Here is a 25,660-nt window from a genome sequence, read left to right on the forward strand (position 1 = left end):
AAATTACACCTATCTGCCAGAAGAGACTACAGTCTACTCTGATCAAGGGCTGAGGCTCTTAGCCTGCCTTTATTTTAACTTGGATTATTATTACAGTGAGTAGAGTATCATTGTTCATCATTAATGTTTTTGTGTTGTTTAGAAACCAATTCCTTTATCCCTACTGACCAGTTCCACCTGCCCACGTGTTGCCCCCAACATGAGGGGTGTTGTCCGCATCAACTCTTCCATGTTTTGGGGCAGTCACATCCAATCCACTGTCCTTCTGCACAGTAATCTGAGGACAGAAAAGACAAAATATTCCAGTTATTTACACCTCCCATGGATACAATCACTCCATGAAGGATGAGAGCAGAAGTTGTTTTAGGAACAGCTCAGTGCGTCGAATAAGCCTGTCCCTTTGGAGGGGATCAATTTTACTGTGCAGTACCGCACCATTTTATCCTCAGTGGGTAGCACTCTCACTTTTGGGTCAGAAGGTCGTGGGTTCAAGTCCCATTCCTGAGACTTGAGAACATAAGAACATAAGAAATAGGAGCAGGAATAGGCCACTTGGCCCCTTGAGCCTGCTCCGCCATTCAATAAGATCATGGCTGATCTTGGGCTCAAAGCCACTTCCCCACCTGCTCCCCATAACCCATCACTCCCTTATCATGCAAAAATCTGTCTTTCTCTACCTTAAATGTATTTAATGACCCAGCCTCCACAGCTCTCTGGGGCAGAGAATTCCACAGATTTACAACCCTCTGAGAGAAGAAATTCCTCCTCATCTCAGTTCTAAAAGGGAGACCCTTTATTGTGAAACTATGCCCCCGAGTTCTAGATTTCCCCACGAGGGGAAACATCCTCTCTGCATCTACCCTGTCGAGCCCTCTCAGTATCTTATATGCTTCAATAAGATCACCTCTCATTCTTCTAAATTCCAATGAGTATAGGCCCAACCTGCTCAACCTTTCTTCATAAATCAACCTCCTCATTTCTGGAATTAACCTAATGAATCGCCTCTGAACCGCCTCCAATGCAAGTATATCCTTCCTTAAATAAGGAGACCAAAACTGTACGCAGTACTCCAGGTGTGGTCTCACCAATACCCTGTACAGTTGTAGCAGGACTTCCCTGCTTTTATACTCCAACCCCCTTGAAATAAAGGCCAACATTCCATTTGCCTTTTTAATTACTTGCTGTACCTGCATGCTAACTTTTTGTGTTTCATGCACAAGGGCCCCAGGTCCCTCTGAACTGTAGCATTTTGCAATCTCTCTCCATTTAAATAAAAAATTGCTTTTTTATTTTTCCTGCCAGAGTGGATAACCTCGCACTTTCCCACATTATACACCATCTGCCAAATGTTTTCCCACTCACCTAGCCTGTCTATATCCCTTTGCAGATTCTTTGAGTCCTCTGCACAACTTGCTTTCCCACCCATCTTTGTATCATCTGCAAACTTGGCTACATTACACTCGGTCCCTTCATCCAAGTCATTAATGTAGATTGTAAATAGTTGAGGCCCCAGCACTGATCCCTGTGGCACCCCACTAGTTACCGTTTGCCAACCGGAAAATGACCCATTTATCCCGACTCTCTGCTTTCTGTTAGTTAGTCAATTCTCTATCCATGCTAATATATTACCCCCAACCCCATGAGCTCTTATCTTATGCAGTAACCTTTTATGTGGCACCTTATCGAATGCCTTCTGGAAATCCAAATACACCACATCCACTGGCCCACCTTTGTCCACCCTGCTCGTTACATCCTCAAAGAACTCCAGAAAATTTGTTAAACATGATTTCCCTTTCATAAAACCATGCTGACTCTGCTTGACTGCATTATGATGTTCCAAATGCCCTGCTACTGCTTCCTTAATGAAGGACTCCAGCATTTTCCCAACAACAGATGTTAGGCTAACTGGTCTATAGTTTCCTGCTTTCTGTCTCCCTCCTTTCTTAAACAGGGGTGTTACATTTGCGGTTTTCCAATCCACTGGGATCTCTCCAGAGTCCAGGGAATTTTGGTATATTGCAACCAATGCATCCACTATCTCTGCAGCCACTTCTTTTAAGACCCTGGGATGCAGGCCATCTGGTCCAGGGGACTTGTCGTCTTTTAGTCCCATTATTTTACCACTACTTTTTCCTTAGTGATAGTGATTGTCTTTAGTACCCCCTTGAACACAAATCTGGGCTGTGACTCCAGTGCAGTACCGAGAGAGAGCTGCCCTGTCAGAGGTACCATCTTTTGAATGAGACGTTAAACTGAGGTCCATCTGCCCTCTCATGTGGATGTAAATGACCCCGGTGTCCTGGCCAATATTTATCCCTCAATCAACACCACCAAAAACAGATTATCTGGTTATTATCTTATTGCTGTTTGTGGGAGCTTGCTGTGCGCAAATTGGCTGCCGCGCTTCAAACATTACAACAGTGGCTACACTTCAAAAAGTACTTCATTGGCTGTAAAGTGCTTTGGAAGTCCTGAGGTCATGAAAGGCGCTACATAGATGCTAGTCTTTCTTTCTTCATCCTCTAGGATGGCTCAGACAAGGGGTGAGGGATTTTGAAAGTGAAGAGATGGGGGGACATTCACAACTCCTGAGATAATGAAGCAGTCCATGCTCGCGTGCAGCAAGAACTGGACAATATTCAGGCTTGGGCTGATAAATGGCAAGTAACATTCGCACCACACAAGTGCCAGGCAATGACTATCTCCAACAAGCGAGAGTCGAACCACCGCCCCTTGACATTCAACGGCATAACCATCGCTGAATCCCCCACCATCAACATCCTGGGGGTCACCATTAACCAGAAACCTAACATAAATAATGTGGCTACAAGAGCAGGTCAGAGGCTGAGTATTCTGCGGCGAGTATCTCATCTCCTGACTCCCCAAAGCCTTTCCACCATCTACAAGGCACAAGTAAGGAGTGTGATTGAATACTCTCCACTTGCCTGGATGAGTGCAGCTCCAACAACACTCAAGAAGCTCGACACCATCCAGGACAAAGCAGCTCGCTTGATTGGCACCCCATCCACCACCTTAAACATTCACTCCCTCCACCACCGGCGCACCGTGGCTGCAGTGTGTACCATCTACGAGATGCACTGCAGCAACTCGCCAAGGCTTCTTCGACGGCATCTCCCAAACCCGCGACCTCTACCACCTAGAAGGACATGGGCTGCAGGCACATGGGAACACCACCACCTCCAAGTCATACACCATCCTGACTTGGAAGCATATCGCCGATCCTTCATCGTCGCTGGGTCAAAATCCTGGAACTCCCTCCCTAACAGCACTGTGGGAGTACCTTCACCACACGGACTGCAGCGGTTCAAGAAGGCAGCTCACCACCACCTTCTCAAGGGCAACTAGGGATGGGCAATAAATGCTGGCATTGCCAGCGATGCCCACATCCCAGAAACGAATATAAGAAAAAACAAGCGATGGGGATGGGCTTCCTCCATCACTACCCGTGGGAGATCCAGTGAGGAACTGGGTTATTGTACTACTGATTTCGGACTTATACTATGAAGTAGCTCTGACCAATACTGGGACACACCAAGGCCAGAAAATAGAATCATACAGCACAAAAGGAGGCCACTGGAGCCCATCTTATCGGTGTCGGCTCTTTGAAAGAGCTGTCCAATTAGTCCCACTCCTCTGATAGCGGAAACAGTTTCTCCCTATCTAATCTTATCAAAGCCCTTCATAATTTTGAACACCTCTATTAAATCTCCCCTTAACCTTTATCTAAAAGGTCAATCAAAAAGCTACTAAAATTCATCCTCCAGTTTGTATTCAAATCATTTTCAAAAATACAGAAGATACAATCTGATTTTTCCACTGAGAAATGTAAATGAAACAAGGCGTGTAATCAGTACAGTCGATTGTCTCTTCCTCTCACACAACCTTTCTGTTTAAAACAAGCACTCAAATATCAACCTTTCCTGAAGCAAAATGTTGATAATTGTTGGGAAATTGTGCCCATTGCACATGTTTAACAGAGCCAAAGATCTGGGGATAAGTATCAAGTTCAAACATAGGCTTTGGGAAAAGCTGAATACTTAAGTAAACAAGACAACTCAGTGGGTATATTTTGTCACGTTTGGTGTGGATGTTGTAAATATAAGTTGTTGGGGAAAAAAAATAGCATTTAGTGGCTTTTTTATTGGCCGTTTCTCTTGATTTATCATTCAGGATTAGGTTGTGTTCGTAACAATTTCCTTTTGTCTTTGGATTAGGGGTGGTGTCAATACATAAAGCTGTCCCGATAATACATAGAATTAAAGCACACACACAGGCCATTCGGCCCAACTGGCCTATTCCAGTGTTTATGCTCCACATAAGCCTCCTCCCACCTTACTTTATCTCACCTTATCAGCGTATGCTTCTATTCCTTTCTCTCTCATGTACTTATCGAGGTTCCCCTTAAATGTATCTATGCTATTCGCCTCAGCTGTTCCATGTGATAGCAGGTTCCACATTCTAGCCTGAGTAAAGACATTTCTCCTGAATTCCTTATTACATTTATTCGTGACTGCCTTGTACTTATGACCCCGAGTTTTAGACTCCCCAAAAACGGAAACATTTTCTCTACATCTACCCGATCAAACCCCTTCATAATTTTAAAGAACTTTATTAGGTCACCCCTCAGCTTTCTCTTTTCTAGAGAAAAGAGCCCCAGCCTGTTCAGTCTTTCCTGATAGTTATAACCTCTCAGATCAGGTATCATCTACTCCTAAAATTTCAGAATTCTGGGGAGGGTTTAAAACAATTTTTGTATTGTGTAAGTTGATTATTGTATTCCTAGTTTCTTGCTATGTCTTTCTGTTTCTGTGTAATTATTCTATTTGTAACTGAATTTGACTATCATAGAAACATAGAAGATAGGAGCAGGAGTAGGCCATTCGGCCCCTCGAGCCTGCTCCGCCATTCAATGCGATCATGGCTGATCATCCAAATTCAGTACCCTGTCCCTGCTTTCTCCCCATAGCCCTTGATCCCTTTAGCCTTAAGAAATATATCTAACTCCTTCTTGAATATATTTAATGAATTGGCCTCTACTGCCTTCTGTGGTAGAGAATTCCACAGGTTCACCGCTCTCTGGGTGAAGAAATTCCTCCTCATTTCTGTCCTAAATGGCTTGCCCCTTATCCTTAGACTGTGACCCCTGGTTCTGGACTCCCCGACCATCGGGAACATCCTTCCTGCATCTAGTCTGTCCAGTCCTGTCAGAATTTTATAAGTTTCAATGAGATCCCCTCTCATTCTTCTAAACTCCAGCGAGTATAAGCCCAATCGACCCAATCTCTCCTCATACATCATTCCTGCCATCCCAGGTATCAGCCTGGTGAATCTTCGCTGAACTCCTTCCATGGCAAGAACATCCTTCCTCAGATAAGGCGACCAAAACTGCACACAATACTCAAGGTGTGGTCTCACCAAGGCCCTGTATAACTGCAGCAAGACATCCTTGTTCCTGTACTCAAACCCTCTCGCTACGAAGGCCAACATACCATTTGCCTTCTTAACCGCCTGCTGCACCTGCATGCTTACCTTCAGCGACTGGTGCACAAAGACACCCAGGTCTCATTGCACCTCCCCTTCTCCCAATCTATTGCCATTAAGATAATAATCTGCCTTCCTGTTTTTGACACCAAAGTGGATAACCTCGCATTTATCCACGTTATATTGCATCTGCCATGCTTCTGCCCAATCACCCAACCTGTCCAAATCATCCTGGAGTTTCTCGGCATCCTCCTCACAGCACACACGCCCACCCAGCTTTGTGTCGTCTGCAAACTTGGAGATATTATATCTAGTCCCCTCGTCTAGATCATTAATATATACAGGAAACTTTGTGCTATCCGGCACCCACGGGACCGAGCTGCTGCCGTTGCCTCAAAACTGCCGTACTCTCCAGAGTTAAAGTTGAGAGATACGGAGATTCTTATCTCCGTATTTGACAACAAACACTGTTGCTTAGCAACAGCTTCTAAACACTCGGGTGTGGCCTGCAAGCTCTGTATATGAAGCTGTTGCTATAGCTACAGACCTTGCACAGCTTGACTGTTCAAACAAAGCAAAAAAAACAAACAAAAAGAATAAAAAACGGCTGCTGATTTTTGCCGGTGGCTCCAGATTGCCGGATAGCTCACCTCCGGATAGCACAAAGTTTCCTGTATTGTGAATAGCTGGGGTCCAAGGACTGATCCCTGCGGTACCCCACTAGTCACTGCCTACCACTCGGAAAAAGACCCGTTTATTCCAACTCTTTGTTTTCTGTCTGCCAACCAGTTCTCTATCCAAGTCAATACCTTGCCCCCAATCCCATGTGCCTTAACTTTACACGCTAATCTCTTATGCGGGACCTTATCGAAAGCCTTCTGAAAGTCCAAATACATCACATCCACTGGTTCTCCCTTATCTATTCTACCAGTTACATCCTCAAAAAATTCCAGTAGATTAGTCAAGCACGATTTACCTTTTGTAAATCCATGTTGACTTTGTCCGATCCTGTCACTGTTTTCCAAGTGCTCTGCTATTACATCTTTTGGAATGGACTCTAGCATTTTCCCCACTCCCGATGTCAGGCTTACCGGTCTGTAAATCAGCTTTAGCCTGAACATAGCTGTCTGATGGTGTGATATTTACTACCTTTCGAAGCGACAGGATGACATAGATGATATCTCAATGTGGTCTCCAATGTGTCATGTATCTCAAAGTGCAACTGTTAGTCCTGCGACACGCACAAAAATCTAGTTTCAATTCATAGGAGACAATCTCCTTATGAAAACGGCGTTTTTGCCATGAATGCAAATTTAAATGTTGGGAGAGAGCCAGAGTCATAGCAGCAAACCTAGGTGGGCTGTTTCCCAGTGGCTTCTGAACAGTGGTGCAGTGAGATTCGTGCCACTGGGACCTGGCTGAGCGGTTCAGACTTGTACACCCTGCGCTGTTGATGTGGGGTCTCGGGCATGCTGGCCCCCCTCGCTTAGGGGATGCAGCTCACAGGAGAACCCTGGTTTAGTCCAGAGATTCCCAAATGGTCTGTTTTCTTCAGCCGAGGATTCCCCTCTGCTGCAGTAGTCACGAATCGTGATCAGGTCATTCCAATTCCCAAGCTTCTCCCCTCACCTGCCAATCATTCATCTTGTTCGCACATTCCATCTTACCAGACTCCATATTCTTAAGAACATAAGAAATAGGAGCAGGAGTAGGCCGTACAAACCCTCGAGCTTGCTCCGCCATTCAATAAGATCATGGCTAATCTTTTATGTCAACTCCACTTTCCCGCCCTATTCCCATATCCCCCGAGTCCCTCAGTGCCCAAAAATCTACCAATCTCCGTCTTGAAAATACTCATCGATCTGAGCATCCACAGCCCTCTGGGGTAGAGAATTCCTCTGCAGACCTTTGGACTGCCTGAGGTATGCTTCCTGCTCTCTGCTGGCCGTAGTGCTGGGCTGCTTGCTACTCAGTGTAGCTTGGCTACATCACACTCTTTCCCATTGAGAGGCTTCAAGGGTTAAATTATGAGGACAAGTTGCATAGACTAGGTTTGTATTCCTGTTAGTGTGGAACATTAAGGGGTGATCTATTTGAGGTGTTTAAAATGATTACAGGCTTTGACAGGGCAGATAGAGCGAAACTACCTCCTCTGGTGGAGGGAGTCCAAAGAAAAGGGGCAGAACCTTAAAATTAGAGCTAGGACGTTCAGGGCTGATGTCAGGAAGCGTTTCTTCACACAAAGGGTAGTGGAAATCTGGAACTCCCCCCCCAAAAAAGCTGTTGAGGCTGTGGGGTCAATTGAAAATTTCAAAACTGAGATTGATAGGTTGATTAGCCTTTTGAACATTTTCAAATAGCCCATCATCTGGTAAAGAAAAACAATGTATATTTATATTCTCTTACCACATTGCGAATTGAATTAGGCAAACTGTGCTTACATTCCGTGCAACACTCAAAGCAGGAGAGAAATGGGCTACATCAAAAGAAAGTTGTTTTCCTAACTACTGTTTTTGTTTCACATTAAAGGTCGTGCTCCACCTTAAACTGAGATGAGGCCCTTTCATCCGAACTCCAGGGTTCTGAGTTCACAACCAGATCAGGGACTGTGCACACAGTTCCCCAACATGTGCCAGCAGCAGGTGAAGCTCCGTGTGATGGATGTGCAATTGGAAAATCTAGTCTCAAATGTTCAAATAGATTGAAATTTGATTTCTACATGAAGAAAAACATCGCCTTTGAAATAACAGTGAGTAATGAATGGTTTTAGGCACCTATAAGATAACCATTCATCAGTTATTGTCTTCCGTTTGCCTACTGCTTTCCCCATCGTTTAGAAACCGAGTCGTAATATAATTTTGTTGGAATATAAATAAACACCTGTACAAATGGGAATCTGGAGAGAAGCCAATGAGCCGCATCAAACACATTCACACCCTTTTCTGCAGACAGGACTATGCTCCAAACACGCACAGACACACTCACTCACAGACACACTCACTCACACAGACACACTCACTCACACAGACACACACATGAATAGACACACGCAGAGACACAGACACACACACTACTTGCATTTATACAGCACCTTTAATGTAGTATATATGTCCCAAAGTGCTTCACAGGAGCGTTATCAGACAGAATGGGCCAGAAATTCGGGTCCCCACGGGTGAGTACGCGCTGGGTACTCACGCGTAGGGCCAACGAAAGTGCCAGTTTCGTGCATGCACTGCGCATGCGCGGGAAACTGGAACTTCTGTTCCCTTCAAGGAAGGGGTTCACAGGTCGAACGCGCACGCCGGAGAGGCAGCGCGTACGCCTGGAACTTCCGTTTTTTTTTGCAGGTTTCTCCGGGAGGGTAAGTCTCCAGCAGCTACGCTTTTAAAAGGCAGTCGCAAGGCCTGTTTTTAACAAGGTAAGTGGTGAATTAAGTAAATTTAAAACATATTTTCCCATAGGTTTATTATTTTTAAATACTTTAAAGAAAGGTAAGTTTATTTTTAGCCCCGTTAAAAACTGTAATTAATTTTTTCAAAAATTTAAATTATTGTTTAATAGTTATTTTATGTAATTTATAGTCATTTTAAAAATGTGATTTAAAAAAAAAATTATTTGAAGTTTTGGTTATGTTTTGGGGCCGATTTCTATTCATAGATTTGACAGGTCTTCCTGTCAAATCTATGAATAGAGATTCCCTGCTACGATTGGCTCTCCATGGCCCACGTGATCCCAGGGGACGCTTCGAACTAACTGCGCCCCTGGGATACGCAAGCACTGCGCGCCGGCAGTTGGAGGAGGCCCAGGATCGGAATCCCACGCGGGCCCACAGCTCAACGGCCGGCGCGCTAGGTAAGTGCAGGTCGGGGGCTTGCACCCGCGGGGCCGAGCCATATAAAGAGTCATTAGGACAGATGACCAAAAGCTTGGTCAAAGAGGTAGGTTTTAAAGAGCGTCTTAAAGGAGGAGCGAGAGGTAGCGAGGCGGAGAGGTTTAGGCAGGGAATTCCAGCTTAGGACCTTGTCAGCTGAAGGCACGGCCACCGATGGTGGAGCGATGAAAACTCTGTAACCAGTGCTATTCACCACACACACACACCTCTCTGTAACCAGACCTACACACCACCTGCAACGTTCAAGACCGTGTGCATTACAAGAACAGCAGCTCCCATGAACATCACTGGTAACAAAAAACTAGCTGAAAATACTAAAGGACCATGCAAAGATTTCTAAATTGGCATAAGACAAGTACAGATCATCGTTACTCAAATGTAATATGTTCAATTTCGCTATCAGCTTTTTCCAGAGCATTTGCCTTGCTGCTCGAGGGCAGTGAATTACAGCAGCTGCTTTTTATAAAGCATATCGAGCAGACCCAGTGCGATTCATAGTGAGCAAGACTCTCAACTCTTTCCAACTCAAAATATTAATCGACCACCCACGAGTCTTTAGAACCTGTGCTAGGTGGTAAAATGATCAGTTATGTGTGGCTCACTCTCAGAACTGTACGACTGCCATAACATATTTTCCAATTAAATTACCATACCCTATTATACAGTTCAAATCTGCACATAACACAATAATGGTAATGAGAACTTAAGGTGGGAAACTTCAAAGCAAGAGCAAAGACTATGGGGGTTATTTTGACTAACAGGTGAAAAAAGGCACTAAATGGGTTCCGTGCTAATAAGACTAGCCTGTTTAAAAGTCTGATTTTAGCACACAATTATGGTCCTAATTGCTGATTACCATAATTAAACTTGCCTGGAGGCACTAAACAGACACCTTGAAATTCCAGAATTTAGGTCCCAGATGGCTGAAGGCACAACCACCAATGGGGGCTCCATGAGGCCAGAGTTGGAGGAACGCAGGGTTCATAATTTGAGCTACAACTTGCAGTTATACAACGCTCCTCATGCACAGGAAGATGTCACAGGACACTTCACAATGGGAGGAAAGGGAATCAATGGGCATAGAGCTTGGTGGAAGAGGGGAAGAATGGGGAACCAAAGGCATGAGTAAGGGTGTCAGAAGACTTTAAAATCAGGGGGAGAGGAGGTGAGGACAGACAGTGCTGGGCCAACAGTTCCATGGGCAGGAGTCCAGTCACCATAGCACTGGCAGAGCAGATGGGAGAAAGGCAAGGAGAAGTCCAGTGCAAGAGGAATGGAGGTTGTGTGCGGGAACACAAGGCCAAAGGAAATCACTAAGGGAGGGTGGGACAAGGCCAGGGCGACTTTTGAAAACAAGGACGAGGATTTTGAAATTGGCACACTGGAGCATGAGGTGCCAGTGGAGAGAGTAGGAGCGCTGAGAAGTTCTTTATTATCTTCCTCCCTTTTAACGAACTCCAGCTCACCTTGCATTCTCGATGTACTGTACATCGTTTCTGTAATGGGCCATTGCAAGATAACCTTGTGACATGTTTGCATTGCTATCTAGAAACTGAAACATGGCAAAGAAGAATGGACCAGCACAACAAGTGCATTTGGTCACTGGGAGAATGCGGATTCTGCAAGGTCCCAAACGCTGGCTCAAGAAAACTTAGATGTCTACTTTTCCTCGTCACACAAAGCAGCCCTTCCTGGAAAGAAAGAACTTGCATTTACATTGTTTTTTTACCATGTCCTCAAGACCCTTCAAAGCACTTCACAACCACTGAATTAACGTGAAATGTATTCACTGTTGGAATGTAGGCAAACATGACAGGCAATTTGAGCAAAGCAAAACCCCGTAAAAGCAAATCTTTCTTTTAACCTTTTTTGGTGGGGTTAGTTGAAGGAGGTCACAGGGAGAGCTCCTCTTCAAATAATGGCATAGGATCTCTTATATTCATCTGAACAGGCAGACAGAACCTTGGTTTAATGCCTCACCCAAAAGATGGCACCTCTGACACTGTAGCACTCCCTCAACCGAGATTATATGCTCAATAAGGGCACAGTAGCATAGTGGTTAGGTTACTGGACTAATAATCCAGAAGCCTGGACTAATGATCCGGAGACATGAGTTCAAATCCCACCACGGCAGCTGGGGAATTTGAATTCAGTTAATTAAATAATCACAGAATCACAGAAACCCCACAGTGCAGATAGAGGCCATTTCGGCCCATCGAGCCTGCACCGACACATATCCCACCCGATCCCCATAACCCCTACACCAACACATATCCCACCCTATCCCCGTAACCCCACGTATTTAATCCCCCTAACACTAAGGGTCAATTTTATCATAGCCAATCAACCTAACCCGCACATCTTTGGACTGTGGGAGGAAACCGGAGCACCCGGAGAAAACCCACGCAAACACGGGGAGAATGTGCAAACTCCACACAGCTAGTATCAGTAATGGTGACCATGAAATTACTGGATTGTCATAAAAACCCATCTGGTTCACAAATGTCCTTTAGGGAAGGAAACCTGCCGTCCTTACCTGGTCTGGCCTATCTGTGACTCCAGACCCACAGCAATGTGGTTGATTCTGAAATGGCCGAGCAAGCTACGCAGTCAAACCGCTATAAAGAAGTATACGAAGACCTTCACCACAAGGACAACAGCGGTTCAAGGCAGCAAGCTCACCACCAATTAGGGATGGTGAACGAAAAAAACATTCCAGGAGGGGAGCTTCAACCCACAACCTTCTGACTCCAAGGTGAGAGTGCTATCAACTGAATCCAGTTGACATGTGTAAACTATCAATGTGCCTCGGCCAACAGAAGCTCTCTGCCTGGCCAGGTTTAAGTGCCAAGCCACATGACATACTCACATCAGTAATATCTCTTCAGTAAGGGACTGAAGTTTCAGTAACCATCCTCCGACATTTAGATTTTTAGACAAATTTCCAAATTCTAAATGAATTTCAGCAAAGTACACAGTTACTCCAAATGCAAATTATTTAAAATTAAACAAAATTGTGGCAGATTGGAGATCAGTCTTATTTCACTTTCTAAGAGACTCTAACCAACTGAAAAATTCAGCTGCTGTATTTATTAAGAATCTGCAGCATGGTGCCTTTGTGGCACTTTGAAGAGCCTTTTCCAAGCATCATTTTGGGGGAAATTCTCTTCTGACTTGATTTCTATATATGGGAAGGATCGATATTGCTAGCCGGTATGGAGGTTGCCAAATCCACAGACTCAAGTAAAGATTAAGGGGTGATATAATTGAGGTGCTTAAGATGATTAAAGAGAAACTATTTCCTCTGGTGGAGGAGTCCAGAACAAGGGGACATAACCTTAAAATTAGAGTTTCCTACAATGCTGTACTGGCGCAAACTGAGGACTATGAGAAGGTAGCAGTGGGGAAATTAAAAAACAGGACGTGTCAGGAAGGGACAGAAGGTATGGAGTAAAAGGTAAAGTAGTAAAAGGGGAAAAAACAGGAACTAAGTGTCACAAAGCATATTTGAAAGTTCTTTATCTGAATGCACGTAGCATTCGCAACAAAATGAATGAGTTAACGGCACAAATAACTACATATGGGTATGATCTTGTGGCCATTACAGAAACATGGCTGCAGGGTGACCATGACTGGGAATTAAACATACCAGGTTATTTAACAATCAGGCAGGAAGGGAGGGGAGGTGGGGTGGCTATGTTAATAAAGGAAGGAATCACTATAATACAGAGAAATGATATTGTGTCAAAGGAGCAGGATAGTGAAACAGTTTGAGTGGAGATAAGGAATAATAAGGGGAAAAAAACACTAGTGGGTGTAGTCTATAGGCCTCCGAACAGTTGCAACTCTGTTGGACAGAGTATTAATCAGGAAATAGTTGAGGCTTGTAATAAGGGAACAGCAATAATTATGGGGGATTTTAACTATCATATTAACTGGACAAATCAAATTGGGCAGAGCAGCCTTGAGGATGAGTTCATTGAGTGTATTAGGGATGGGTTTCTTGAGCAGTATGTAACTGAACCGACCAGGGGGCAAGCAACCTTAGATTTGGTCCTGTGTAATGAGACAGGATTAATTAAAAATGTCCTAGTAAAGGATCCCCTTGGAATGAGTGACCATAACATGGTTGAATTCCATATTCAAGTAGAGGGTGAGAAGGTTGGATCTCAAACAAGCGTGCTGAGCTTGAATAAAGGAGACTATGAAGGTATGAGAGCGGAATTGATTAGAGTGGACTGGGAAAATAGATTAAAGGGTAAGATGGTACATGATCAGTGGTGTACATTTAAGGAGTTATTTTACAACTTCCAAAAAAAATATATTCCACTGAGGAAAAAAGGGTGTAAAAGAAAAGATAGCCATCCGTGGCTAAGTAAAGTAATTAAGGATAATATCCGACTAAAAACAAGGGCATATAAGGTAGCCAAATCTAGTGGGAGGATAGAAGATTGGGAAGTCTTTAAAAGACAGCAAAAATTAACTAAAAGATTGATTAAGAAAGGGAAGACAGATTATGAAAGTAAATTAGCAAAAAATATAAAAACAGATAGCAAAAGTTTCTATACTTATCTAAAAAGAAAAAGGGTGGCTAAAGTAAATGTTGGTCCCTTAGAGGATGAGACCGGGAAATTAATGGTGGGAAACATGGAGATGGCAGAAACGCTGAACAAATATTTTGTATCAGTCTTTACGGTGGAGGACACTAAGAATATCCCAACACTGGACAAACAGGGGGCTCTAGGGGGAGAGGAGCTAAATACGATTAAAATCACTAAGGAAGTGGTACTTGGTAAAATAATGGGACTCAAGCCGGATAAATCCCCTGGACCTGATAGCTTACATCCTAGGGTCTTGAGGGAAGTGGCGGTAGGGATTGTGGATGCATTGGTAATAATTTTCCAAAACTCCCTGGACTCAGCAATGGTCCCGGCAGATTGGAAAACTGCTAATGTAATACCCTTATTTAAAAAGGGTAGTAGGCAGAAGGCTGGAAACTATAGACCTGTTAGCCTAACATCTGTGGTTGGTAAAATGTTAGAGTCCATTATTAAGGAGACAGTAACGGGACATTTGGATAAACATAATTTAATAGGACAAACTCAGCATGGTTTCATGAAGGGGAAGTCATGTTTGACAAATTTGCTTGAGTTTTTTGAGGAAGTAACATACAGGGTGGATAAAGGGGAACCAGTGGACGTAGTGTATTTAGACTTCCAAAAGGCATTTGACAAGGTGCCACACAAAAGATTATTGCTCAAGATAAAAAATCACGGGATTGGGGGTAATATTCTGGCGTGGGTGGAGGATTGGCTCTCTAACAGAAAGCAGAGAGTTGGGATAAATGGTTCGTTCTCAGATTGGCAACCAGTAACTAGTGGTGTTCCGCAGGGGTCAGTGCTGGGTCCCCAACTCTTTACAATCTATATTAACGATTTGGAGGAGGGGACCGAGTGTAACATATCAAAGTTTGCAGATGATACAAATATGGGAGGGAAAGTAGTGAGTGAGGAGGGCATAAAAAACCTGCAAAGTGACAGAGACAGGCTAAGTAAGTGGGCAGAGATTTGGCAGATGGAATACAATACTGGAAAGTGTGAGGTTATGCACTTTGGCAGGAAAAATCATAGAGCAAGTTATTATCTTAATGGCAAGAAACTGGAAAGTACTGTAGTACAAAGGGATCTGGGGGTCCTGGTGCACGAAACTCAAAAAGTTAGTATGCAGGTGCAGCAAGTGATCAAGAAGGCCAATGGAATGTTGGCTTTTATTGCTAGGGGGATAGAATATAAAAACAGGGAGGTATTGCTGCAGTTATACAGGAAACTTTGTGCTATCCGGCACCCACGGGACCGAGCTGCTGCCGTTGCCTCAAAACTGCCGTACTCTCCAGAGTTAATGTTGAGAGATACGGAGATTCTTATCTCCGTATTTGACAACAAACACTGTTGCTTAGCAACAGCTTCTAAACACTCGGGTGTGGCCTGCAAGCTCTGTAGCTGAAGCTGTTGCTATAGCTACAGACCTTGCACAGCTTGACTGTTCAAACAAAGCAAAAAAAAACAAAAAGAATAAAAAACGGCTGCTGATTTTTGCCGGTGGCTCCAGATTGCCGGATAGCTCACCTCCGGATAGCACAAAGTTTCCTGTACAAGGTATTGGTGAGACCGCACCTGGAATACTGCATACAGTTTTGGTGTCCATACTTAAGAAAAGACATACTTGCTCTCGAGTCAGTACAAAGAAGGTTCACTCGGTTAATCCCGGGGATGAGGGGGTGGTCATATGAGGAGAGGTTGAGTAGATTGGGACTCTACTCATTGGAGTTCAGAAGAATGAGAGGCGATCTTATTGAAACATATAAGATTGTGAAGGGGCTTGATCGGGTGGATGCGGTGAGGATGTTCCCAATGATGGGTGAAACTAGAACTAGGGGGCATAATCTTAAAATAAGGGGCTGCTCTTTCAAAACTGAGATGAGGAGAAACTTCTTCACTCAGAAGGTAGTAGGTTTGTGGAATTTGCTGCCCCAGAAAGCTGTGGAAGCTACATCATTAAATAAATTTAAAACAGAAATAGATAGTTTCCTAGAAGTAAAGGGAATTAAGGGTTACGGGGAGCGGGCAGGAAATTGGACAGAAGTCTAGGTTCGGAATGGTCATGGCCCTGTGGGTAGTGGAGCGGGCCCAGGGGCCGTGTAGCCTGGTTCTACTCCTACTTCTTGTGTTCTAATTCTGTGTTAGATTTCAGGAGATGGTTTTATTCCTGTTCCTGGCTGGGGTGGAGATCGCCTTTACAGAAGGTAAGTACTGTAGAAAATATAGGGACAGAGTGATCTCCTGGAAGAATTTCGATCGCCTAGATGGGTCGGAGAGGAATTTCCCAGATTTTTTCTTCCAAATTGGCTATTAGGTTTTTTATCTGGTTTTTCGCCTCTCCCGGGAGATCACATGGGTTCGGGTGGGATGGAGAGTGATAGAAGATTTGAGGTTAGGATCAGATCAGCCATGATGTTATTGAATGGTGGAGCAGGCTCGAGGGGCCGATTGGCCTACTCCTGCTCCTATTTCTTATGTTCTTATGTTTTTGTCAAGGATACAAGTTCTTTAAAGTGCTGCAGGAACTGGTGAGGCATCCTGCAGTTTTATTGTTTCTGTAACAGATTCTTTAATCTAGTGAAACCTAATGGATTTTCTCTCACTTCCTAATAAAACTGATTTGTCGTCTGAGACGCAGTCTGTCAGAGGGTTATTTGTTCATCAGCTGAAAAGATCAGGAGTTTACAACGGTAAACTTATAAGTAAAATAAAAAAGACTTGCATTTATATAGGGCCTTTCATGTCCTCAGGACGTCCCAAAGCACTTTACAGCCAATGAAGTACTTTTGACGTGTGGTCACTGTTGTTGGAAACGCAGCAGCCAATTTGCACAGAGCAAGGTCCCACAAACAGCAATGAGAAAATGACCAGATCATCTGTTTTAGTGATGCTGGTTAGAGGGGTAAAAAGGGCGAAGGAAAAAGTGACTTGTATTTACACAGCACCTGACCAAGTCTCTCAGAAACATTCCAACCTGCTTCACTTACAATGAAATACATTGGAACTGCTGTGACTATCATGTAAGGAAATAGATTAGAAACTGCCAAATGCAGCAAGTGCTTTATTTCCACATTCCTTTAAAATGGCTTTCTCTGCTAGGGCTGGACTGGAGACCTTGGAATCTGCATGGACCACATGTAGTGGCCCCACATTTCTGTAAGGAAAGAATCGCAGACAGAGCCAGATTCTGTTCATTAAAAATCTTAACTGGAGTTTGTTATGCTCGGAATAAACCATCCTGCACTTGGGTATAGGGGGAGCTTGTGCCCATTGACAGGGGGAGAGACACATCACCGTTCACTTAGCATGTGAGACCATCACCTAATTTTAAGGGTTCCTGGCCTGTGTGGTGGCACTCCATTTCACCCACCCACCCAAGGCTGTGCATTTTTGAGGAGCCAGCCTTGGTGTGTGGTCTGAAGCCCTGGCCCGATAGGATGCTCCTGGGGCCACTGCTGGCTTGCAAGTTAATTCCGTGCAGCTGCAAAAGCACAGAAGGCACGAGCTGCTCTGGTGGGCCGGGGAAAGGCTTTGGATAGCAACTGCAAGGACTGTGTCCAAAAGGGTTTTTTTAATTAAAAAAACAGGAGAAATATAAGCACTGTAACTGGATGCAGAACATTCTGGAAATATAAGAACTGTCTACATTCTGATCCATAGCTCAGCTCCTTCTCAACTACTCGTCTTGTAGAAGACCAGTGATCTACGAGGAGAAGGCCTGTAACTACCCGCATCTTTGCAAAAACATCTCCTTTATACGGCCCAAGCTTGAGGAAGGAAAACGGTGAGGGGGAAGAACCTTAGCAATTTTTTTAAAAACAGTACTTTTACCATTTTACTGGTGAGTCCAGAACCAGGGGTCACAGTCTCAGGATAAGGGGTCAGCCATTTAGGACTGAGATGAGGAAACATTTCTTCACTCAGAGGGCGGAGAATCTTTGAAATTCTCTACCTCAGAGGGCTGTGGATACTCAGTCGTTGAGTATATTCAAGATTGAGATTGATAGATTTTTCGGCACTAAGGGAGTCAGGGAATGTGGGGATAGGGCAGGAAAGTGGGAAAGTGGAGTTGACATAAAAGTTCAGCCATTGAATGGCGGAGCAGACTCGAGGGGCCATATGGCTCCTGCTCCCATATCTTAGGTTCTTTCAGTTAAGAAACATAACACAAGAGTCACATATGGGCCAGACCAGGTAAGGACAGCAGATTTCTTCCCTAAAGGACATTAGTGAACCAAATGGGTTTTTATGACAATCCGATAGTTTCATAGTCACCATTACTGATACTAGCTTTTTATTCCAGATTTATTTAATTGAATTTAAATTCCCCAACTGCTGTTGTGGGATTATTAGTCCAGGTCTCTGGATTACTAGTCCAGTAACATGAGCACTATGCTACCGTACCCCTGCACACTTTGAATGGACAGCTATGGCACTTGACTGACTGCCTTCTCTATGACAGCCTGGCACACTAGCCATGGCTGACGCTGCCTGATCTTTGAGAAAATAACGGAAATGCAGTGGATGTTGGGCGCATGGATTTTCAAAAGACATTTTATAAAGTGCCACATAGAAACCTCTTGATAAAATGAGGCACACGGTATTGCAAGGAATGTGGCAGCGTGGATAGGAAGTTTGTTAAAGAACCGAAAACATATCTGGACAGGTACAGGGGACACAAAATCAACATTCACAGAATGACACAAAAATAGGAAGTTATGTCCCCCCTAAGGTGCGCGGGCGTGTGGCCGCACATCAATCGGGAGGTCCCGTACAGGCTGCTCACATGCTGTTGCTGCAGGACGATACCGTGCATGCGCGGGCCACTTAAAGGGACCGTGCACAAAAAAAATTAGAGGGAACATTGATAGGGAGTATAATGAAGTGTGAGGAGAACTGCAAATATCTACAAAAGGACATAGTCAGGTTAGAAATATGTCAGATGAAATTTATTGCAGAGACATGTGAATCGATCTGTTTTGGGAAGAATAAGGAGAGGCTGCATTTTCCTGGCCTCCTCCCCTGAAGCAATTCTGGGACTCCAACTCTCCAATCCTCTCCGCCTTCACCCTCTCCTCCACCCCTCCCGCGATTCTGCCACCAATCCTTGCTCCGTCCCCCACCTTGATTCAATTATCCCCCACTCCTTGACCTGAACTGTAGCCTTGATGCCCCATGTGCAATGCCATGGGACATCGGCTAGTTATATTTTTTAAAAATCTTTTGAATGTGCATATTTCCTTTCTATAAACCTCACTCAACATTGAAAATATCGATACAATTAATGATAATGGAAAGTACACCTGTAGTTACAGACTGCAGCCACCAGAGGGCGGTGTAGCCCCACTGTACAGGAAACTTTGTGATATCCGGCACCGACGGGACCGGCGTGTTGCCGATCTATCAAAACTGCCGGACATACAAAGTTAATGTTGAAGCATACGGAGGTTTTCATCTCCGTATCTGACAACAAACACTGTTGTTTAGCAACAGCTTCTAAAGAGTCGGCTGCAGCTGCAAGCGTCTCTAGCTGACGCTGTTGCTATAGCTACAGACCTTGCAGTGCCTGACTGGGGAAAAAAAAGAACGAGAACTAAAAAAACTTATAGAAAACGGCTCCTGATTTTTGCCGTTAGATCGAGTATTCCGGACATACAACCTCCGGATAAACCAAAGTTTCCTGTATTCTGCAGCATCGCATCGCCTGACACACCATGAGCAATGCCACTGGATATCTACTGACTTCATTCATTTTGCACAGCTTTGCAACCTGATCCTGCAAAAGGAAGGTCACTTCACATAGGGGCTTTACAAGCGAACACAGGGGGCACTCAGCCAAGTGGCCTCGAGTGGTCTGGAACACAGGTCTCAGAGAAAAGAAAGACAGATTTGCATTTCTATAGCGCCTTTCACAACGTCAGGATGTTCCAAAGCTCTTTACAGCCACTGAAGTACTTTCGAAGTGTGGTCACTGTTGTAGTGTAGGAAATGCAGCAGCCAATTTGCGCACAGCAAGGTCCCACAAACAGCAATGAGATAATGAGCAGATAATCTGTTTTAGTGATCTTGATTGAAACATAAATATTGGCCAAGACACCGGGTAAAACTCCCCTGCTCTTCTTTGAAATAGTGCCATGGGATCTTTTACGTCCACCTGAGAGGGCAGGCGTCTCGAAAAGACCGTATCCAACACATTGCACCGTCTACTGCCTCTTTATTTCAGAATTGAGCACATTTCATTGAAAATGCTGACTACTGGTGCGGAGAATAACTCAACATTTCCATTTTGTGGCCTGATCCCTTGCTCACCATTCTCTACCCGTAAGTGGGCTCCGTCTGATTGGCCATTAAACTATTACATTCCCAGGAGTTTCTGAGTACAAACTGCAATTTAACTCGAGCCATTTGTAACTACGATAGTAGTTCACTGAAATGGAAAGAAACAAGTGAAGCCAGGGCTGCTGTACAGAGGCCTGTAAGTAGAGGAATAGTGATCGAGTACAATTACAATTACAGTGGAAAATGAGTAACTCTGTACTTTAGAATACTAGAGAGCGTTAAAAAAGATGTCTTATGCCATCTGGTGGTGACTTTCAGCCTTCACGTTACAAAGACAGAACTAGCTATTGAGTTTTTCCCAGTCTGTTGACTCGTACAAAAAAAAGGACTTGCATTTATACAGCACCTGTCACAACCTCAGGACATCCCAAAGCACTTTACAGCCAATGAAGTACTTTTGAAGTGTAGTCACTGTTGTAATATGAGAAACGCGGCAGCCAGTTTGCGCAAAGCAAGGTCCCACAAACAGCAATGTGATAATGACCAGATAATCTGTTTTAGTGATGTTGGTTGAGGGATAAATATTGTCTCTTCTTCGCCATGGGATCTTTTACATTCACCTGAGAGAGCAGACGGGGCCTCGGTTTAACGTCTCATCCGAAAGACGGCACCTCCGACAGTGCAGCACTCCCTCAGCACTGCACTGGGAAAGGTAACTATCAAGGTTCCCACAGTAGCTCAATGGGTTTAGACACTAGTGACTAGCCGAAGCATACAGACTCGGTAGGTAGCAGGTTTGATCCTCAGTCTGTGAAAGGTTCCCAGATACAACCTGGGCAGGGACAGTTAGCCTCAGCACCACTGAGCTGGAGAGAGGATAATCAGCCAGGGTTCCCACTCCTGGTTACTGTCCAGCTGGAACAGCACGTCTGGATTTCATGCTCAGATGTGAGGCCCACTGTAGCCGAATAAGCCGGCACCACTCAGCTGCATCAATAATGGGCCGATGGTCCAATGGACTTGTACCCCGGCAAGGTATCAACAATGTTCAGGATAGGAAAGAATAAAACTAGCAGAGAAAACTGATTGAAAGCAACAATTTCCACTCTGCTGCGTTTATTAATCCAGTATTGAATTATTTAAGACAGGCAAGCCATTTAACGTAACATTTCGCAACAGAAATTCTGAATGGAAAGCACCCCACTGTGTCGAATTTTCCAGCTCCCCTCCCTTACTCTGACCGTGGAATGAATAGGTGTCTGCTCGCTAACCAGCAACTCTTCCCCAATACTCACTCCAGCAATAAGACCTCACACAAGGCGGATGGGCACGCACTCCAACTGGTGCTCAGCTTTATATTTGTGAGCGTCACACCATCTGAATCTTTCTATAATGTAGCGCACGTGTCATCTTTCTTGTTATTCCATGTTTAATTAGACCCCTTGGGTTCATTATCACCGTCGAAAGATAATGCAATAGACGTAATTTTGTTTTAAGTATGCATTCCCAATGAGATGTACAACAAAATGCAGAGTAAAGAAAGAACTTGCATTGATACAGGGCATTTCACGTCCTCAGGACGTCCCAAAGGGCTTCACCGCCAATGAAGTACTTTTGAAGTGCAGTTACTGTGGTTATGTAGGGAAACACAGCAGCCAATTTGCGGGCAGTAAGCTCCCACAAACAGCACTGTGATAATGGGGTAGTGTTTCCACAATCGGCAATCTGGGTGCAGATTGCGCCAGTTTTCGGAATTGAATTTTTTGCTCAAGTTTCTGCTCAAGCTCATTTGCACATCACAGACCCTAAATTCTTGAGAACAATGGGGCCGCGTAACAGAACATAATTGTGTTTTTCTCCTTGCGTCAAAACATATTCCCTGATTATTGAAGAGCGGTAACCTAGTGCGGTGTTATTAATACAGCTGAAAATAGGTTTATCACAAACAATAAGCATTTTTAATCACAGTGTCAATCCCCCACCTGTGAGTAACCTGATTTCAAATTACTGAAAATGATTAAAAAAATTATACAGAACCATTTGCTAGTTTCATGGGTGTGCAGCACTCAGTTTCTTACTAAATTAAAACATTTTAATATTTAAAAACTTTTCAAAGGCGCCTGCGAGTGCCTTTGTGCCTAAAAACCCAGCTTAATTTTAAGAGCCTCCTCGAAGGCCCGCAAACGGACGAAATTAGCGGAAACTCGCCATGGTGATTAACTTGATCTGGGGGCGTGGCTAGTTTTGTGGGCGGGGCCGGCTTCCAGCGGGATGTGTCAAAAGATCGAGGAATTTCAAGCACAAGTTACGTCCAGCGCAAATCGAGTTTCCGCCATCTTTTGCGCTGGTTTGGCCAATTTGGGGCGAATTGTGCTGAAAACACGGCGTAACCTGGCGGAAACGCCATACCAATGTTTTTGGGGGTATTGGCTGAGTGATGAATGTTGGCCAAAACACAGGGAGGACTCAAACAGTGCTACAGGTTGTTTCTGTCTCACAGAACGTGCAGATGGGGCGTCGGTTTAATGTCGCATCTAAAAGATGACACCTCCAACAGTACAGCACTCCGTCAGCACTGCGCTGAAGTGTCAGGCTAGATTACGGGGAGTGCGGCACTGTCGGAGGTGCCGTCTTTCAGATGAGGCGTTAAACTGAGGCCCCGTCTGCTCTCTCAGGTGGAAGTAAAGGATCCCACGGCACTATTCAAAGAGGAGCTGGGGAGTTCTCCCTGGTGTCCTGGCCAATATTTACCTTCAATAAACAAAGTATTCAGGAATGATAGAGAAGGAAAAAAAGGAGGAGGCGTGGCAGTACTGATTAAGGATGATGTTACAATTCTAAATAGAAGTATTAGATAGTGATGAGGATAATTATAAACTTCAAGCTGACAGACGGGATGGTGAAATGGGCAGAAGCATGACAGATGGAGTTCAATGTGGAGAAGTATGAAGTGATTCACTTTGGGAGGCCTAATATGGAAAGACAGTTTACTATAAATGGCACTATTCTGAAAAGTGTAGATGAGCAGAGAGACCTTGGTGTCCACATACACATATCCTTAAAGGTGGCAGGGCAAGGTGATACGGTGGTTAAACAAGCATATGGGTTACTGGGGTTTATAAATAGAGACATAGAATATAAAAGCAGAGAGATCATGTCAGAACTTTATAAATCACTGGTTAGGCCTCAGCTGGAGTATTGTGGACAATTCTTTGCCCCAAGCTTCAGGAAAGATGTAAAGGCCTTAGAACGGGTGCAGAGGAGGTTTACCAGGATGGTACCAGGGGTGAGGAGAGGTTGAAGAAGTTGTGACTTTTCTCCTTCGAACAGAGAAGGTTAAGAGATGACCTAATAGAGGTTTTCAATATGATGGAGGTTTGATAGAGTAGAAAGAGAAAGGCTGTTCCCTCCGGCAAGTGGGTCAATAACCAGAGGTCATAGATTTAAAATAATCGGAAACAGATCTAGAGGGGCGATGAGGAGAAATGTTTTCACTCTGTTGTCGGGATCTGGAAGGCTCTACCTGAAGAGGTGGTGGAAGCCGATTCCATAAATAATTTTAAAAGGGAGTAGGAGAGGTAGTTGAGGATGAGGAACCAACAGGATTACAGACACAAAGCAGGGATGTGGGACTGAGCACCACTGTGCTTTCAAAGAGGCAGCACCGGCACGACGGGACGAATGGCCTCCTTCTGTGCTGCAAGTTTCTATGATTCTATCACTAAGAACACAGATTATCTGGTTGTTATCACACTGCTGTTTGTGGGAGCTTGCTGTGTGCAAATTGTCTGCCGCGTTTCCCACATTACAACAGTGACTAGACTCCAAAAGTCCTTCATCGGCTGTAAAGCGGTGTGGGACATCCTGAGCTCATGAAAGGCGCTATAGAAATGTAAGTTATTTCTTTTTTTTTCTTTCAACAGCAACAAGAGTTTGTTTCCTAGTTTTTATCCTTAAAGTTTATTCTGAATGGTCCTGTACCTGCAGGGGTCGTCCATCCTCCTGGCCAATCATGTTTCTCCACTCCAGCAGGGAGCGCTGTAAATGATCAAATCCAGTTTCCCAAAGTCGCACGTGCCCTCCCATATCCACCGTCGCCACTCCTCCAGCTCCCATGGGTGCTATCAGGACATCTGTGTCTGAGATCTTAGCTAGCCACTGAGTGTACGGAGAGGTGGAAAGCGCACTGCAAGAAAAGCAAAGCACAATAGTACCAGTATAGCCAGCCCAGTGTAAAACTATTGGACATCCAACTGGCCGGTTCTGAGCCAGATGGTTGAGAGTTCAAGCCCTACTCCAGGAGTATGCTAATACTAGAGGGACAAATTTCCGAATGGGTGCTCCCGGCATGGAGCTGCCTCTGCCAGGAGTGCATATTGGGAAAGGTTACATAGAATTACACATCACTTACAGCACCAAAACAGGCCATTCAGCCCAACCAGACCATGCCTCCTCCCAGTCCTCTTCATCTCACCCCATCCGTAAAACCTTCTATTTCTTTCTCCCTCATGTACTTATCTAGCTTCCCCTTAAATGCATCTATGCTAGTCGCCTCTGGGAGCGAGTTCCACATTCTCACCACTCTCTGGGTAAAGAAGTTCTCCTGAATTCCCTATTGGATTTATTGACGACTATCTTATATTGATGACCCCTAGTTTTGGTCTCCCCCACAAGTGGAAACATTATGGGCGGGCTCCCCACAATTTTCTATCCATTGGTTGATGTTTGTACCTGAAATAAATATGAGCTGATTAATATCCCCTAATATTAGAGCTAGACTGTTCAGGGCTGATGTCAGGAAGCACATATTCACACAAAGGGTTGTGGAAATCTGCAACTCTCTTCCCAAAAAACTGCTGAGGCTAGGGGCCAATTGAAAATTTAAAAACTGAGATTGATAGATTTTTATTAGGCAAGGGTATTAAGAGATATGGAACCAAGGCAGGTGGATGGAGTTATGATACAAATCAGCCATGATCTAACTGAATGGCAGAACGAGCTCGAGGGGCTGAATGGCCAACTGCTGATCCTATGTTTCTGAAACTATTCCACTTAGTGGTTTCCTCACCTTGGAATGGGAATATATTTAATCTTTTTGGAGTTCAGATCTGTTACTTCCAAGTATCCCGCAGTGTTTGGAGGCTTCACATCTACAGGAAAAGAACACAAATCAATAGCACAATAGCACTGGTGATCCTGGCTGGTCGATAGCCCCTTTACTCTCACACTATTCTTAGTTAAGGTGAATGAGCAACACCACCACTTGACGTTGCTGCATTGTAAGTATTTTACTATTTGATGCTCGATGTATTATTCTGCAGCTGAAGTGTACATGTGTAATATGGTGTGTGTCTTTCAGGTCACCGTGTATAATTGCTGTGCCTTTCTG

At 44.3% G+C, this 25,660-nt stretch overlaps 1 protein-coding gene across 1 annotated transcript in view; it reads right to left on the reverse strand.

The window, feature by feature from the left end:
• Positions 1 to 25,660, reverse strand: part of vwa8 (von Willebrand factor A domain containing 8) — a 458,807-nt gene that overhangs the window by 83,373 nt on the left and 349,774 nt on the right. The window contains exons 37-39 of the mRNA XM_086006090.1: positions 25,340 to 25,421; positions 24,253 to 24,457; positions 169 to 277 (exon numbers count right to left, since the gene is read on the reverse strand). Coding sequence (XP_085862216.1) covers positions 169 to 277; positions 24,253 to 24,457; positions 25,340 to 25,421 — 396 coding nt within the window. The remainder of the gene's footprint in view (positions 1 to 168; positions 278 to 24,252; positions 24,458 to 25,339; positions 25,422 to 25,660) is intronic.

Source organism: Somniosus microcephalus, chromosome 14 (assembly GCF_052327205.1).
Source record: "Somniosus microcephalus isolate GS21.2 chromosome 14, FLI_Smic_1.0, whole genome shotgun sequence".
Classification (NCBI taxonomy): Eukaryota; Metazoa; Chordata; class Chondrichthyes; order Squaliformes; family Somniosidae; genus Somniosus; species Somniosus microcephalus.